General features: G+C 38.8%; 2 protein-coding genes across 3 annotated transcripts in view; one reads left to right on the forward strand and one right to left on the reverse strand.

Annotated features, from left to right (window-relative positions):
• The window catches only part of RGL1 (ral guanine nucleotide dissociation stimulator like 1), a 281,220-nt gene that overhangs the window by 979 nt on the left and 260,919 nt on the right, over positions 1-19,322 (forward strand). The gene's annotated exons all lie outside the window — the stretch shown is intronic.
• On the reverse strand, positions 9,145-10,231 carry APOBEC4 (apolipoprotein B mRNA editing enzyme catalytic polypeptide like 4). Its single transcript, XM_059074885.1, is given in 3 exon segments — positions 9,145-9,437; positions 9,440-10,081; positions 10,084-10,231. Coding segments are annotated over 3 exon segments (1,083 nt in total).

Below are 19,322 nucleotides of genomic sequence, written 5' to 3' on the forward strand. Positions count from 1 at the left end.
TAAGTACCTCAGTCCTTGGTTTCCGGTGCTGTAATTGAAAAGAGAACTGGGCTTAGAATCAGAAAACCCTGGCTTGTGTCTTGACTCTTCCTTCCACTCATAATCTATTGACGGAGGCACACCACTTAAAATTCTGAACGTCAGGTTTCTCATTGCAAAAGTGGGGCTAATAATGTGTACTTAACAAGATTGTTCTGAGGATTAAATACAAGAAAGTGTTTGAAACTCTAAAATTTTGCATAAATATAAATTGCATGTTATCTGTACCATTGATTTTGGCACTAGTCTTATAAATTACTTAATGATAATATTGTGTTTTGTCTTGCTGCTGGAAGAGATAGATTCTAGAGGGCAGAGACTGTCTTATATTTCTTTTCTTTTTTTAAAAATTGAAGTATAGTTGATTTACAATGCCATGTTAGTTTCTGTTGTACAGCAAAGTGATTCAGTTATACGTATATATTGTATCTTCCTTTACATCTGACATAAAGCTAAGCATGCAGAAGGTACTCAATACATTCACGTACTCAATTATTCATTGATGAATGAATGAATAAATGTGATAGGCAGTAGAGTTTGAGGGTCACACTGAGAATAATGAATCAGAAAGAAGAGGAAGAGAGATCTCAAAGTCAAGCCTTTGTTGGACATATATACATACATATGTGTATATATATCTGTATCTATATCAATATGTATATACGTATACATAGATAGATAGATAGGTAGATAGCTAGAGACCCTTCAGGAATGGAATGCATCCTTTTTTCTTGGGAGGAAGAAGCAACATGGCATTTTTCTTTTCCCAATTAAATTACCCTTCTATAAGGATATCATTTAAGTGATAGAAGTGACATTTATTTAAGTCAACACTCAAGTTACGAGCAAACACACTGCTAAAAACTCCCCCAAGGGCTGTCTTAAGACAGCAAAGGAAAATTTTCTACCTGTTGGTAATATTTATTTTAAAAAGTCGTATACCAAAGTATCAGATCATTACTATGGTGAATGGCATTATATAACTTAGAATAAAGATTTGTTTTAATATTTTTTCTCAGTTGCAATCTTTTGCTAACTCTAGTAAGAGCTAAACAATATACTTGTTTAAACGCTAAAGATGGTTATACTTTTTGTTCGTCTAAATCAAGATTTTCTTTGAAGAGAAAATTGAACATTAGAAGCACATTTGAGAACAAATGGAAACAAGGACTCAAGAGATAATACATCTCTTCTCTTACACTTCTGTTCTGTTGTATTAGGGCTTATTTAGGAAATTTCTTTATTCTCTTTTTTTAGAACTGGGAAAGAGCACCAGAGTAGAAATTAACTTAAGGGAATAGTGAGTGGAATTTTAAAAATCAAGTTGTTCAAGTGTATAATTGTTTTGATTGCTCAGAATTTTGCTCTGTATGTTGAATGTGTTAAATATAATTAATTACTTCTTAGCCACATAAAGCATATTACATTTGAGATGTAATCATGTTAAAAATGTCCTTTTCCAATGCAGTATTTTTTATTGTCTCATAATGATAAGTACCTAGTGCCCAGTGGGTACTCAACACCTTTACATCCAATGAATTAACCTGACAAGTTAATTTTGGAATCATATTTAGAGATAGAGCTTTTTTTTAATGGATACATTAATTATCTCCCTACCCTCATTAGCTAATAGTTAACTCTATATAAACCTTTAGGGAAATTTCTGTGTGTGTGTGTGTGTGTGTGTGTGTGTGTGAAGCAACCAGTCCTTAATAATCTTTTAACTAGAAAATATACATTCTTCTACTTTCTTGCAAATTCCAAATTTTTATGTTGATCATGGCACTTAACTCATTTTTTTTTTTTTTTTTTTTTTTTTTTTTTTTGCGGTATGCGGGCCTCTCACTGTTGTGGCCTCTCCCGTTGCGGAGCACAGGCTCCGGACGCGCAGGCCCAGCGGCCATGGCTCACGGGCTTAGTTGCTCCGCGGCATGTGGGATCCTCCCGGACCGGGGCACGAACCCGTGTCTCCTGCATCGGCAGGCGGATTCTCAACCACTGCGCCACCAGGGAAGCCCTTTAACTCATTTTAAGTAGTATTATTTTCCCTATTTTAAGTTTTCAAATGAATGCTTATCCCTGAAATAAAGGATCCATATAGTTTCAAGACATTTTATTTATTGTGCGAGTAACCTGGTTTGGTTACTAAAGTAATGCAGAATCTGAATTTTCTCAAGGTTAATGCTGCAATGGTAATATGTACCTCTTTCTGATTTTCTGTGATGATGCAAGGAGTGAAGGATCTTTTTAGTTAGAAAGGATTTTAATGAAACTATCCTGTAATAGATCTCTCTTTTCAGATTTTTTTTTTGTGTGTGTGGTATGCGGGCCTCTCACTGTTGTGGCCTCTCCCGTTGCGGAGCACAGGCTTCGAATGCGCAGGCTCAGCGGCCATGGCTCACGGGCCCAGCCACTCCGCGGTATGTGGGATCTTCCCGGACAGGGGCACGAACCCGTGTCCCCTGCATTGGCAGGCAGACTCTCAACCACTGTGCCACCAGGGAAGCCCGGGAGTCTTTCTATTTAAAAATTTTTTACCTGTTTATGATAATATAAAGGAAAACTATGGGTTTAAAAATTTACTTATTCTGTATTCTTTCCCATTCTTGGGATCTCTTATTAATGCTAACTGTTGTTTTAAAGCTACATTTATTGTCACAATATAAATCATAGTATTTGAGGTAATGATAATTTACATCTTTTCCAATATTTATATTACATTTATTTATTTTTCATATCTTGTTGCATTAGCTAGATGCTCAAAAACATTGTTGAAAAATTGGATAGTAGGCTTCTCTTCTTTGTTTCTATTTTAATGGAAATGACTTTGGTATTTTACCAGTTTTTATTTCCTATTTCTTTATGATTTTTAGGAATGACTGCTGAAATTATCAAATGCTTTTTGGGGGGATCTAATGCTAAAATCTTATAGATTTGGATCTTTTAATTTGTGAATGTGATGAATTATATTTTTTCTGCACTAAATCATTCCTACATTTCTAGAATAAACTCTATTGGACTATTTTAATTACTTCTTAGATTTGGTTAGTTTATATTTTGTTTACACGATTTCAGAATCGATATGTATAAGATTGGTCCACAGTTTCATTTCTTTGTGTTATCTTTATCCAGTTTTGATATTAGGATTAGTCTAGCTTTGTGAGATGAATTGAGAAGATTACCATTTTTTCTATGCTTTGGAATAAATAGTTTGAATAATAGAAGATTACCATGCTGTTTTTTCTTTGAAAGTTATAGAATGTGCTTACAAAATTATCTGGGCTTGCTCAGATTTTTAGAGGTGGATCTTTGATCATCTTTATATTCTGTGGTTATTGACTTGTTTGGTTGTTTTTCTCCTTTTGAGTCAATTTTAGAATTTATATTTTTCTTAGTAAATCATGCATTTCATCTAGATTGCCAATTTATTGGCAAGAAGTTCCACAAAATATTTCGTACAATTATTTTAATATCTTCCATGACCACAGACATACTGCTTTTCTCATTGCTACTATTAACTATTTAAGCAAAATATTAAAATCAACATATTTTTCTTCTTCCCCCCAACCTGATTATCACAAGTTCTAGTAACATATCTTTACTTCCAATAGAAAGTAGCTATCTCAGACTTATAGGGTTGATAAACTTTGAAAGATCCTACATTTTCTATCCCTTTCTACTGTCTATCCTTATTCTGTTAATATTTTATGAATAATAACAGCCACTTAATGAGTGTTTACTGTGTTTTAGACACTTGGTAAATAAGCTCTTTACTTATTTTATTTAATCTAGGGCCTAGGAATTAGTGTTCCCATATTACGGATGAGGAAACTAAGGCTCAGGGAGGTTGTGTAACTCAGCCAATGATGCTCAACTAGCACGTGGCAGATTTGTATGGGAATTATGTCTACTTTCAGTAAGTCTCTTAATTCCCAATTCTGCTACTTACCTTTTGCTAAAAATAAGGATATAGCTAAGTACCAAGAGTCTAAATAAACCCACACAATAGCTTGAAATGAACTATAAATTGTGAACTTTAAAAACTTATTATAAAGATTTTTTATTTTGTTTTTTGGGTTTTTTTGTGGTACGCGGGCCTCTCACTGTTGTGGCCTCTCCCGTCGCGGAGCACAGGCTCCCGATTCGCAGGCTCAGCGGCCATGGCTCTTGGGCCCAGCCGCTCCGCGGCATGTGGGATCTTCCTGGACCCGGGCACGAACCTGTGTCTCCTGCATTGGCAGGCGGATTCTCAACCACTGCGCCACCAGGGAAGCCCTATAAAGATTTTTTTAAAAATATATTTGGTTTTCAGATATTCCTGTGAGCCTTCCACACCTTACCTCTGTATTTTGAGACTAGACATAGAGCTTGTTACCTGATATTTAGTCCGCCACAAAAGATGACCTTTTTTTTTTTCTCTCTGTGTGTGTGTGTGTGTGTGTGTGTGTGTGTGTGTGTGTGTGTGTATGGAGAGATCAGTAGGTGTCAATTAGTAATTCCACTTAATTTTTTAAAAACTGTGGCAAAATACACATAATATACAATTTACTATCTTAACCATTTTAAAGTATACAGTTAAGTAGTACTAAGTACATTCCACTGTTGTACAACCATCACCACCATCCATCTCCAGACCTCTTTTTGTCTTGCAATACTGAGACTCTGTATCCATTAAACAATAATGCTTCATTCCACCCTCATCCCAGCCCCTGGCAACCACCATTTTACTTTCTGAGATGCTAAATTTGATGACTCTAGGTACCCTATGTAAGTGGAATAATACAGTATTTGTCTTTTTGTGACTGGCTGATTTCACTTAGCTTGATGTCCTCAAGATTCATCTATGTTGTAGCATGTGTCAGAATTTCCTTCCTTTTTAAGGCTGAATAATATTACATTGTATGAATATGCCACACTTTACCCATTCATCCATCAGTGGACAATTGGGTTACTTCCACCTTTTGACTAGTGTGAATATTGCTGCTTTGAATATGTGTGTATATATATTTTTTTGAGACCCAATTTTCAATTCTTTTGGGTTTATACCCAGAAGTGGAATTGTTGGATCATTTTTTTTGGTTTCTGTTTTTTAAGGAACCAGTTCTACTTAATTATTTAAATAGGGTAACAAAGCAATGTTCCCAATCCTAAGACCTCTGATTTGGTATATCCCTGAGAGTTAAGGACATCCAAGGTAAGGCAATCTCAGAACTTATGTTTGTTTTGAGGTCCTGGGTAACAAGAAATGGGGGTGGGGAAAGTACCAAAACTCTGGGGTCTAGAACCTACTTAAGTTCTCCACCCCAGCCCACCCAGCTTCCAGAATCTAGAGGATGCTCATTGGTACACTAGTTTGAGCAGGATCACAAAAAAGCCACAGGACTGGTACTAAATAGATATTGATTTTTCCAGCCTTTATAGTGAGTCCACATTATTATTATCTTGAGAGGCATTAAAGCATTGTGATTAAGAACATGGGTTCTGGAGCTAGACCTTCTAGGTTTGACTCTTAGGTCAGCCTTTACTATTTGAGCAATTACTTAAGCTTTCCTTATTTGTAAAATAGGTACTATAATTATAACTATGTCCTAGAATTATTGGGAGGATTAAATGAGTTAATAATTTAAGTACTTAGAAAAATGCCTGACATATAGCTCTCACTAAATGTTAAGTAGTAATAATATTATTTTTAATTAGTATAGGTTACTGTTTGGCTTTCCTTAAAACCCTTGGAAACAAGATAAATAACATTCCATTGTTGGTGTTAAACTTTTTGGATTGCATGCACTATGAATCAAGAAAAGATATCTAATATCATTTTAAAGAGATAAGATTTGCTCCCAGGCTACCAGGATTAGATTGTAGCTTGATGAAATATTAACATCTATAGAAAATCAATACTAGTTATGATAGGAAATGGTTATAGGGGTTTATGTTTTTTCTCACAGCCTTGGCCCACCTAAACACTGTCCAGGGGGCAGGTGCCCTTGTGCATATCTCATCGTTTCATTCCAAGTGGCGGATGTCTGTCCCTGGTAAACAGAGTCTGACAGCACTAAACATTAGAATCACATTATGAACTCCTCTAATCCACAGAGCAACCTTCTTGTTATAGTTTGGCTTTTCATGTAGCTTATCTACATGGAGAGACTGTATAGGCTGGACAACTTGAACATCTGGTTTCATATCCAGTTGTAAGTCTCACTGGAAATCAATTAGCTTTCTGCTTTTATATGTAAATCTTGGGAGTTTTGTTAATCTGGTCTGCCCCTGATTTATAAATCCATTTTCTCTATAATGACTAAGTATGTGGTGGAGCCTACAACGGTGAGACCCTAACCCTGCACGATGTTTGATTCACCAAGGAAATGTTCCCCTCCCCCAGACTCTCATCAGCTTCTTGGGACTTACTCCCCTGCCTTTTTTAGATCAGCACACCACTAGCTCCTTTAATTTATTGGCTTGTATTTTCCTTATTGGAATTACCATATGTGTGGTGGCAGTTATAATTCTTTGCTATCACCATTGCCAGTTTGCTGAGGAAAGGTGGAGCATTCCAATTTCTACTCTTCCCTAAATCCCTGGGCCAGCTTGACACAAACAAGAATCCGTTGCATGGTGAGCAGGAAGACCTGATCGTTGCACGGTAAGAGCTCACTCCATGGAACTATTGCTTTGATATGTGCCATCTTAGAGCAAAAAGAGCTCAAGGGAACCTTAAAGATGAGCTAGCTCATATCTCTTGTTTTACAGATGAGGGAATAGAGACTACTTGCCTAGGGTCGTATATCTTTATGCTCTCTTAACAGTCTCTTGTCTAAAGCTTGACTTTATTGGCCTGGACTCATGATCTATCAGTAACATTCTTCTTCCTAGCCCCAGTCTTATCTAACCAGTACAAAAATTTAACTGTCAAAAACACTTTTCTTTCCTATTGTTTTGGCAACATTTCCCCCTTTGTTATATACCTGCTGATATCCAGGCTTACATTTGAAATACAAATTCGTCACTATGTTTCACACTATGTTTCTAACTGGATCCTTTGTGTCCTGGTTGATACTGTGGTCTTTTGGACCACTTTGGAGACACATCTCATATTAACTAATTGGATGTACTTTTTATTTTTATTTTTTTTGAGGAGCCCACAAGGCAAGAAGTTTCCAAGCTGTCTCCCCAGGCCCCTCCGACTTGCTGACGCTATTAGCTGAGTCACCCACCTGGATCTGTCTACTTTTACGATGATCAGAGATCCTGATTTTGTCATCTTAGGGTCTTTTTTTAAAAAAACTCTACATCCCAAGTTGTAGACACGTGATTTCATGATCCAATAATAAACTTCAACAGTACCTCTTTAAATAATAATTACTGTATACCCACAATATAATTATATTCTAATAAATCTATTAAAAATTTCAGGTTAACAATAGAAATTCCTCTTAAAATTTTATTCATGTTTATTTTAATCACAATAGAAATTTCTATTCTAAACATTTTTCTTTTCTCCCCCTGCCCCCACTTCCTCCTCTCCCTCCTCCTCCTCCTGCTCCTTCCGCATGGAGTATTACGTGCTTTAAGTTTTTTCTTCTAATGGCAAAACTATCTTATAAGCTTAGCATTCATTTTTACACATATTAAGAAAATATTTAGTAGCAAGTTACAGATGAATGCACATTTTTCTTGTAATGCATTTTTACATATTTCTAAGAGGGAAGTGAGGCAGCAAACAGTTAAACGTAAACAAGGTGCTTTAATGTACATGCTCAAAGGGTTAGTCAAGGAGTGGTTCTTAGAAGTGTGTTTTGAACAAGATTTTAAGAGACGATATAGATGTGCACTGGTAAAAGAGAAAGGGATCAGAAAAAAAAAGGGAAGTAAAACAAATTATGCATTGGGAAGCTATATCAGAAAATGCGGGAATGGATCCTAACAAAAAAAGATGTTCACTGCTGTATGATTAAGCAGGCACTTGGCTGGAATGGAAAAGGAATGTTGGGGAGTGGCGAGTGGTAAAGGTATTGAGATGTAGATTCACAGTCTTGCTAGCCACGTTTTGCCTGCCTACTGTGCCAGGCCCTAAGGGAAAACCAAAGAGGAGAGAGAGAGAGACAATGCTTTATCTACCGGAACCTACACTCTTGCTGATAAGACAGAGCAACAGGAAGGTAGAGGAGGAAACTTAAAAGCTCGTAAGAGAGGCTTGGATTTTATGTGGTGTGTGATGGAAGGCGTTTTGGAGACTTTCATGTATTATCCTGCCTCTATTATCTGCTCAAGAGGGAAATATCAAACTGAGCGGGTGGCTGGTTTCAAAAATCAATTTTGGCAGCTATGTATAATCAATTAGCAAAAGGAGCTTTTCTCCACACAAACTATTTTGAACCATTTTAGAAAAAAAAAAAAAAGAGCTGCCTAAAATCTGTCCACGGTTAACAATTAATGGAAAATCATTGATTTGCCTTTGCAGGCAGCGCTTAATGTCAGTAACTCAGGCTGTTTTCCAATTTTGCGGGTAATTTTTATACCGAAACCAATTTAGGAAGCTATTTAGTCCATGGGCTTCTTCAGTCGAAAGATGATATGGGTAGTGTAGAGTAATGACATTTTCTTATCCACATAAGAATATTAGCAAGTTACTAATGGCTCCATTTTGATACCGTCACTTTTTTTTTTTTCAGTACTCAGGCCTCTCACTGTTGTGGCCTCTCCCGTTGCGGAGCACAGGCTCCGGACGCGCAGGCTCAGCGGCCATGGCTCACGGGCTTGGTTGCTCCGCGGCATGTGGGATCTTCCCGGACCGGGGCACGAACCCGTGTCCCCTGCATCGGCAGGCGGACTCTCAACCACTGCGCCACCAGGGAAGCCCGATACCGTCACTTCTAAAATACAGGAGAGAGATCAAGTTGCTTATGGAAACACTGTGGATTATGTTAAAAACAGTGTTGCTTTATAATAGTTGAGATAATAAATAATTCAGGTTTTGCTTTTAGTGTATCAGTTCATCTCCATCTTGGATCAGACCTAAGAGAGAAAGTTTCCAGGTTTCTGTTGCCTATCTAATCAAGTCCTCTGGTAGTAGGTTGGTCTCTTGCTGCAGGAATGCCAATTTTAATTTTTCCCTTTCTTCTTCTTCTTTTCATCTGCCTCTTTGCTACTAGCAAACTGTTCCGTGATTTCTACTCTCTCCACTGGCATTACAATGGGAGGCATTCTGAGATCATTGGTTTCCTGGAATGATATTTGAGGCATATTTAAGTGCTTTACGATATTCCTGGGTTTATGTAGGTTTTGTCCTACATGGATTGGTGGTAGGTTTCTGAAAGGAACCAGTACGAAAATGACAGGAACCCTGGGGTCTAGGGTCAGATTGGGTTGCAGTTGTCCACTTGTCACTTGAAAAGCTGTCTGGGAAAGACATTGTTTAAGTGGTAGCCCTCTAAAGCTGCCTGAGCTTTTATGTTCTGATTCTCTTTTGCCTGGGCAAGAATATTGGTGAAATAGGGTTTCACCCCTGGTATGGCATTGATTTCCTATGCATTGTGCCTGTCTGCCAGTGCTCTCCCGGTTAAAACGGGCTGGAAAACAGTCACTCCCAACATACCACTCACAAAGTTGTTGAGGAGAGAATGCCAAATCCCACCACTTATTGGGCTCAAAGTGACCTGCGGCCATAAACTGGCCAGGCTCCGCAGAGCTTCGCGGTTCCACGCCGAGGCAGGAAATTCAGCCTCAGTATGATAGAGCTGAGAAAAGTAAATACTAAGAGTGACGTCTGGATACATTACCAGGGAATTATACATTTTGCTGATGCAGCAGTGGTTAGCTTCATTGCAAGGGGGAGTTGCTGGCCTGATGCCGTCGTTATTGTGTATGGCAGAGTCAAAGTAACCATTCATCTCAAATAACATTGATTCCGGATGGGTATCATTCCCAGTGAAACTGCTAGCGTGGCCCTTTTGCACCAGGCTTCCAGAAGAAGTTTTTAGTTCATAGAATGTGAGGTGTTTTGTTTGAGGATATGTGGGTCCATAAGGGAATCCAAAATCTGATAAAATTCTGTGTAGGGAACTCTTGCTTCTTCACCCATCCGAATACGGTAAGGACAATTAGAGCAATCGAGAGAGAATCTCAGCCAGTAATAAGGTTTTACTATGGTTCCACGATTGGCTAGGTATTCCTCATATAAGGGCTCCATTACTGGTTTTATTGTCTTCTAGGCGCAACCCTAAACAAGGAAGAGAACTTACATATAAAACCAATGCAGGGAAAATGAAAGACAATGCATTAATCTATTGAGCCATACTTTTCTTTAAAGGAATTAGCCTAGCAACTATGGAGCATCTTTGATTCTAAAAGATAGTGATTTATTTATAGCCATAGATTAGAAAGTTCAGGATTCTAATTCTGAGGATTAGACAGATCCTGGGTAGGAGACAAAAAAGGAAGGCACAATACACTTTTACCTATTCCATCGATTCTGAGGCAGTAGAGCAAATGGGTTAACAGTGCAAGTTCTAGAAACAGACTGTCTCGTTTCAAATCTAGGCTCTGCTGCTTACCAGCTTCGTGACTTTTGGCAAGTTATAGAATGTCTGGGAGCCGCAGCTTCCTTCCCTGTAAAAGGAGGATAAGAATAGAACCTATCTCACAAGATTATGTCGAGGGTTGGATGATGGAATGAATATAAAATGCTTTATTATGTGCCTGACACATATTAAGGACTCGATACATATTAGCTCTCAGTAGTATCAGTAGAAATCCTCCAGGTTATCATGATTCTGGTTTATGACAGTACAGAGAAATAAGCAGGGGTTTTGCATTTTGTTCATAATATTCTTCCTTCGATTCTATTCTGAATATGAAAGTATCTAATATATTGTGCGGAGGTTTTGAGTGTGCTTGCATGTAAAATCAGCCATTTCTTCAAATCTCTGGCAATAAGTTGGAGGTGGTTTTCTTTTGGGGAATAGAATCTTAGGTTCTATTTTGCTTAATGGTCAAGACTTCTTAGAGAAGTGCCACTTGAGTATTCTTTGGGTTGTGTACCCTCATTCACTGACATTTGAGAGTTTTATTTCCAGTGGGTGGGTCTTATGAGAGCATTTTGGAAACTTTACTATTCTGGAAAGCAAAGATGATTCTTCAGGATATTCCAAGTAAATAGTTTCTTGGACGTTAAGACCCCAAAGTTAAGATTTTAAGTAATGATTTTTCCTTTACAAAAGTATCCCTTCAGTATCATTGTTCCTAAGCAGCAGCCAAGAGCATTATAATATAGTTTTAGAAACAATTTTAAAGTAACTTTTTATTTTACAAGTATCACGTGTTTCTTTTGTAGGATATTTTTAAAATGCTGATGCATTAAAAAAACCCTCATACCTCTTTGTATCAGTGTACATTCCCATCGCTGTTAACAGGTCTATTCCCCCCAGTCTTTTTGCTGTGGATGTTTGCCATGCAACATAATTAAACCATGTTGTATACTTGGTTTTTTCACTTTGTACGTATTATGTCATGAGGTTTTTCTTCAAAAAATACAATGTTCATGGCTATTTTATCACAAAACTGTAACAGGTTCTTTCCCCTTATCATTATTATAAATAAGACTTTGATGAACATTTCTGTAAATAAATCGTTCGTGTCTCCAATTCTTTAATGTAGAGTACTGAAAGTTGTATTATTAGATCAAGCTTTGTCAGGCTGCTTCCTAGGATGATGTACCAATTTTGTCGCTGTCTCCCAGTGTAGTTTATTACGCCCTTTGTCAATTTGAGAAGTGAGTATCGGTATCTCTTTACGGTTATACTTTGTACCTTTTCAATTCCTGGTGAAAAGGTACAAAGTATACCTTTTTACATGCTTATTGGTCTGAAGTATTTATTCTTCTGTGAAAGATATATGACCTCTTAGCATTTTTTTGGGGGGTGTTGAGGTTTTTCTGATTGCTTTGCAGTAACTCCTTATGTATCAAGAACATTAACTGTCATATTTGTTGCAAATATTTTACCTGGTTTATAGAGCCTTTTAATTATGCTGATGGTATTTTTAATTGAGCCAAATTTTACATTTTATGTGGTCTAATTACCATTATGATTTATTTTTTACTACTGTATTTAGAAAAGACTTCCCATCAAAGAGGAGTTCAAGTATTCCCCGTTATTTTCTTCTCATATGTATGGTTTGTACATTAAACTCTTTGTCCAGGCAGCAAAATGAATAAAGCAGAAAGTTTTAAAGGGATAAACTGACCATTGCAACAAAATTAATTTCTCACTTTTCGAAATCTAATTTATCACTTCAAAAGTATTTATTACAGCCTCTCATATGGAAGCTCTTTGATCAACTTCTGTCTTCCTCAACCCAGATCACCTCAGTATTTGCATCTGATACAGCCTGATCTCCAGGCTGAAAGCTGCAGAGTTCCTTTGCTAATCCTGTCCCGGGCAGAAAATATTTTAGGAGCTTCAGTCCAGCTGCTGATGGGATATGACTTTACCCATGTCACCATTATCCTAATGGCTTATATCTCTTCAGTAGCTCTGGGCACCGCATACCCATCAAATTCCAGATTTCATCTAATCTCTGACATGTCAACTTAGTCCAGAGAATTGGGTGTTTACCTCAGTTGGCTCCTTAGTGCTATATTTTCCTGCCCTGAGGCTTCTTATACCTTGCATAGATTTTCCATGGGATCCTGGACTCCTTTCCTTCTTAACCCTTGGCAGTGGGCTGATCACCTAAAGCCGACAGCATCTCCTGCTTGATCTTGAGTGTTGTTTTCTCCTTGGATTTGCTCCTCTGTCATCCTTACTCATGAAACTGGATCTCTCTGAATATCAAAACTGGCTGAAACCAAGCCCAAAGTCTCACTTTCTTTAGAATATTATGCCCCGAATGTAGTCTGCCATTGGGTGGCATACCTGATATCCAGGTTACAACTTAAATCACAATGTCAACTCACCCATAGGAAATTTACAGATTGATTTGGTTAAAATGTTATGGAAGCAGTACCAAGAGGCCCCTTTCTGCCTTTACTTTTCTTTATGGAGTCGGGTGTGCAGAGATAACTATGTGTAATAGCCCCAGAATTATCCTTCTGGGAAGGAGAAGTCTTTGGGTTTTCAAGATAAAGGCAGTATGGAAAGTCCTGATTGCTTTTCTAAGCACGCCTTCCTTTGCCTCCCTCTCCTGTGGCTATTTTAGCCGTGAATGATGCATCATTTCTGTCTTAAAGGAGATCTTGAGGACTAGTGGCTTTTGTATGTAATGATGGGAGTTCTGGAGTTTCCTTCTTGCTGATGGCTTTTTAGGGTCAACCCACGGCGGTTCCGTATTGGCAAGTCTTCACTTTTTCAGAAGATTCTAATCACCCTCATCTGAAGGGGAAGCAGGAAAGAATTCCTGCCTCCTGTGAACGCTTACAGAACTTGTAGTTTATATCATCAATTTGCCATTTACAACAGACTGCCTTGTCTTGTTAACTTTTGGTATCTGACCTTTCGTTCTCTCCTAATCAGGCTGAGACGTGTCCTGTTTAGCCCAGGGACTACCTCAGGAGGCTTGATTGGTTCACAGGCCGGGTTGGCTAAGACTTGTTTCCCCACCATCCTGTGTCCCTACCACCTAGGCCTTTTCCTTCTGCTTTGTGTGTGCTTGGGCAATGCATGTTGCCCTCAGTCAAGCAGATCTACTTGCAGTAGGAAGTAGAAAGCTGCAGAACCCAGCTCCTGGCACCTACTCCCTGTGAGTGGCCCCCTGGGCTACGGCTGTGAGAGGACAGCCTTCCTTAGTTTAACGCAAATGATCCATACATGAGAACCATCTGCTTTCTTTTCACTCAGCTAGGATTAGTGAGTTCTGGTAAAGCACAGTTTGCACTGGAGTAATTGGAAAATGGAGTTTGCCCTTCCCAATCTGTGTGCAATCTGTTAGCAGCTAAAAACAAATGTTAGCAGTTATAATTACCATAATTTTGTCTCCAGGCTTGGATCACATTCCAGGTGTTCTACGAGTTGGTCCATTCCCTTTTTTTCCCTCTTTAAGTCCCATACCCTGTTTCAAGTAGATTCCGCGGGCCATTGTGTTGTAAAATTCACCTCCTGTACCGGTTCAGGACTCTTTCGCAGCTTGTGTCTGTCAGTTCCTTTGAACTTGGCTGTCCTGTGTTAGAAAGACCTTGCTGAGGTGTGGCTGCCTCTAAGAACGCTGTTGAATTGGTGCCATGGTAACGTTTGCAAAGTAGCTACTGCTAGGATACGGCCCTGACACTTATTACTTTATTTGCATTTCAAACCACCTGTTCCAGAGATGAAAATATACATGAATGCATATTCCATTCTGGATTGAAGTGTAATATCTTACTGTTTAAGTGAACGTGTTGGGGTTTTTTTCTCCCTCTGGCTGCGAGAATCAAGTTCTGAGCTCAGCACCTTTGTTCTGATCTAGAGTAGGTGCCAAGCTTGGGGTGTGGACAAGATTTGTTGGTCCTGTTACCTGTGGAGGTGCCAGGGCCCCTCCTTGGGAGGCTCACCCTTCTGTGAGAGGGAGGCCCCTGCAAAAGGAGCAGACACTAGACTTCCCCAAAGGGAGGCACTTGCTACTAATAGCCCCACGATCCCTGAAGCCAGGGCGGGGCGGAGCGGGGGAGCTCTTTATTTTGTCCAAACCTGGGTTACTACTTGCTAGCAGTTTCCCTCGTCTTGCGCATTCCCTGGGAGACTCTTGCTATTATGTGTGTGGTTCCCTCCAGTTTAAGACAAGCTTTGGGGCTTCCCTGGTGGCGCAGTGGTTGAGAGTCCCGCCTGCCGATGCAGGGGACACGGGTTCGTGCCCGGGTCCGGGAAGATCCCACATGACGCGGAGCGGCTGGGCCCGTGAGCCATGGCCGCTGAGCCTGCGCGTCCGGAGCCTGTGCTCTGCAACGGGAGAGGCCACAGCGGTGAGAGGCCCGCGTACTGCAAAAAAAAAAAAAAGACAAGCTTTGCCCCTGTATCAGCTGTGGCCCTTCCTCTGTGGCTGATGGAAGAGCCACCCATCCTTCTGCATGCTTTCCCCCGCCCCTTCACCTCCACACCGTCCCCTAGGGCACTCGATGTGTTGATAATCACGATTCACTGGGTTCACCCTCCTTATTCCCGCTCTCCTCTTCCTCAGCCCACTTGCAGGAGTGCGTGGTGATCACTATTAGGTATTTCCACTAGCTGCCACCCAGAGTTCTTAAGCATATATACTACTCTAAAAACAGTCCAACAGGGATGATGGAAGCACCTAGAAGGCTTCCTGCAGCAGCATCACCACTCAGTTGTGTTTCTCATAGTCAAACTTCCAGTCTCCACAATAGCAACAGCCCTTTCCCTTCTCCTCTCAGAGGCTCCTTCTAGCGTCAGTATTTTAGGTTGATCTTTGTGCCTTGTGTGGGTCTCAAGTGTATTCATGACCTCCTCAGCTAGCTAATTTTCAGTGACATTTCCCTTCTTTGGTTTTTGCTCACTCTATTGCATGCCATTCCTTCCCCACCACTGGCCACTGGTCATGCCTTTCTGTCCCTACTTCTTGCCTCCATTTTCTCCTGCTAACTCAGTGAACTGGTAAATATAAAACCAAAAGTTGATCCTCAAATTTCACCTTTTATTTGACCTTAATAAATGATATTCCACTTAAAAATATTACCTTAAAAATGAGCCTCTATCCTCTAGTATATTTACCAATTGCATTTTAAGGTAATTTTAGAGATAGGCAATCCCAAGTAGGCAGCCAGTTTTAATTTTTTTAAATTTTATTTATTTATTTTTTAAACATCTTTATTGGAGTATAATTGCTTTACAATGGTGTGTTAGTTTCTGCTTTACAACAAAGTGAATCAGTTATACATATACATATGTTCCCATATCTCCTTCCTCTTGTGTCTCCCTCCCTCCCACCCTCCCTATCCCACCCCTCTAGGTGGTCACAAAGCACCAAGCTGATCTCCCTGTGCTATGAGGCTGCTTCCCACTAGCTATCCCCCCTACGTTTGGTAGTGTATATATGTCCATGCCACTCTCTCACTTTGTCACAGCTTACCCTTCCCCCTCCCCATATCCTCAAGGCCATGCTTTAGTAGGTCTGTGTTTTATTCCCATTCTACCCCTAGGCTCTTCATGACATTTTATTTTCTTAGATTCCATATATATATGTGTTAGCATACGGTATTTGTTTTTCTCCTCTGACTTATTTCACTCTGTATGACACACTCCAGGTCCATCCACCTCACTACAAATAACTCAGTTTCATTTCTTTTTTTTTTTTTTTTTTTTTAACATCTTTATTTGAGTATAACTGTTTTACAATAGTGGGTTAGTTTCTCCTTTACAACAAAGTGAATCAGTTATACATATACATATGTTCCCATAACTCTTCCCTCTTTTGTCACCCTCCCTCCCACCCTCCCTATCCCACCCCTCTAGGTGGTCACTAAGTACAGAGGTGAACTCCCTGTGCTATGCTGTAGCTTCCCACTAGCTATCTAATTTACATTTGGTAGTGTGTATATGTCCCTGCCACTCTCTCACATCGTCACAGCTTACCCTTCCCCCTCCCCATATCCTCAAGTCCATGCTCTAGTAGGTCTGTGTTTTATTCCCTCCTACCACTAATCTCTTCATGACATTTTTTTTTTAATTTTTTTTAATTTTTAAAAATTTTTTTTAATTTAATTTAATTTTTTTTATTTTTTATTTTTTTTAATTTTTTTTAATTTTTTTTAAAATTTTTTTAATTTTAGATTCCATATATATGTGTTAGCATACGGTATTTGTTTTTGTCTTTCTGACTTACTTCACTCTGTATGACAGATTCCAGGTCTATCCACCTCATTACAAATAACTCAGTTTCATTTCTTTTTATGGCTGAGTAATATTCCATTGTATATATGTGCCACATCTTCTCTATCCATTTGTCTGTTGATGGACACTTAGGTTGCTTCCATGTCCTGCCAGCCAGTTTTTAAAACAGCTCTATTGAGGTGTAGCTGACAAATAAAATTGTATATATTTACCGTGTATAACTTGATCTTTTGATGTATTTGTATGTTGTGAAATGATCATAACAATAAAGCTAATTAACATTTCAATCACCTCATACGTGTAAGAGATCATGCAGTATTTGTCTTTCTGTATTTGGTTCATTTCACTTAACAGAATGCCCTCCAGGTTCATCCATGTTGTTGCAAATGGCAGGATTTCCTTTTTAAAGCCTCAATAATATTCCATTGTATGTATATACCACATTCTTTAGCCATTCATCTGTCAACAGATATTTAGGTTGTTTCCGTATCATCACTGTTGTGAATAATTCTGCAACAAGTAAGGGAGTACAGATATCTCTTTGAGATCCTGATTCCAATTCTTTTGGATAAATACCCAGAAGTGGGATTGCTGGATGATATGGCAGTTCTATTTTTAATTTTTTGAGGAACCACTATACTGTTTTCCATAATGGCTGTACCAAATTACATTCCTGCCAGCAATGCGCAATGATTCTCTTTTCCCCATCTTCGCCAACACTTGTTATCTTTTGTCATTTTGATAATAGCCATCCTAACAAGTGCGAGGTGATATCTCATTGTAGTTTTGATTTGCATTTTCATGATGATTAATAATGTTTGAGCACCTTTTCATATACCTGTTGGTCATTTGTATGTCTTTTGAGAAATGTCTGTTCAGGTCCTTTGCCCTTTTTTAAGTCAGATTGTTTTGTTTTTGTTTTTGCTGTTGAGTTGTATGAGTTCCTTATACATTTTGGACATTAACCCCATATCAAATATGTTGTTTGCAAATATTGCTTGCCATTCTGAGGATGCCACGTTACCCTAAGTTTCTTTTGTTGTGCAGCAGCTTTTTAGTTTAATGCAGTCCCACTTGTCTATTTTTACTTTTGAGGCCTGCACTTTTGGTGTCATATTCAAAAAATCATCAACAAGATCAATGTCAAGAAGCTTTTCCCCTATATTTTCTTCTAGTAGTTTTACAGTTTAAGCTTTTACGTGTAAGTCTTTAATCCAATTTCATTCTCTTGCATGAGCCACCATTTTTTAAGCTACTGGTTTTTTTTTTTTTTTACATCTGTTAGTTTTGAAAACTCTAAAGGAGACTGACTTTGCAAAGCTTCCTTTAGGTTGCACAGAATGATTTTTTTTTTTTTTTTTCTGTACACGGGCCTCTCACTGTTTTGGCCTCTCTCATTGTGGAGCACAGGCTCCAGACGCGCAGGCTCAGCAGCCATGCCTCATGGGCCTAGCCGCTCCTCAGCATGTGGGATCTTCCTGGTCTGGGGCACGAACCCGTGTCTCCTGCATCGGCAGATGGACTCTCAACCACTGCGCCACCAGGGAAGCCCTCACAGAATGACTTTTAAAGCTGAATTTAATCACAGAGAAACAAAGGACCTTGATCATGGGATTCCTGCTCACAATTATTATTGCTGAGTTGACATTTACAGGAAGGGAGAAGGGTTGCAGAAACATCTAGATTCCCAAACAGACTTCTTTCTTCTGTCTTCCTTTGTTAACTTTCCATGTTTCATCTTTAGTCAGATGAGTTATGATATATATTATCTATATAAAAGTAATATGAAATGATAATAAAGAAGCTTATAAAGGCCAAATTCTTCTACACTGATATATGTTTCTAAAAGACCTTTACTTAGTTTAGTTGTAAACTAAAATTTGTTTCTAATCTATGTTCTGGCATCCCAATTTGGGATATATCCAAGGTGGCTTGTGTGTTGCTAGTTGCTTTATATAAGGTGACTTTCACTTTGGGTGGAAAAAAGTAAAATAATTTATGTGTAATTGCTAAAATATTTTACTTTTATTTGAATGTACTGTGCCCAATTAATTATATAATTCATTGCTTTCATTGCAGTTTGGTTGACACTGAATAATGATGTCCATATTCATGTAGCAGTAACAAACTACTTCAAAAAAGAAACTGAAGAAAAAAAGCAAGCATGAAATAAAGAAGAGCAGAGAGTTCAGTAGGCTTCATGAAGTTCACTACAGAATTAGGTGGGAAAGATTAGATAAGTGTTAGGGTTGAGAGGAAAGGGAGATAAATAGCGGAGGATGCATCTTCTAGCTTGGGGTCATAAGAAGAATGGCCACAGGGTGGCAGCACAGTCTTAAGAGCAGGAAACTTTCTGTTGGACCACCCTTAGTTTGCTAAAACTACACTGTGTGTGTGTGTGTGTGTGTGTGTGTGTGTGTGTGTGTGTGTGTGTGTGTGTGTGTGTCTCCCAACAGTTTATTT

This window comes from Kogia breviceps, chromosome 1 (genome assembly GCF_026419965.1).
Source record: "Kogia breviceps isolate mKogBre1 chromosome 1, mKogBre1 haplotype 1, whole genome shotgun sequence".
In the NCBI taxonomy this organism is placed as follows: Eukaryota; Metazoa; Chordata; class Mammalia; order Artiodactyla; family Physeteridae; genus Kogia; species Kogia breviceps.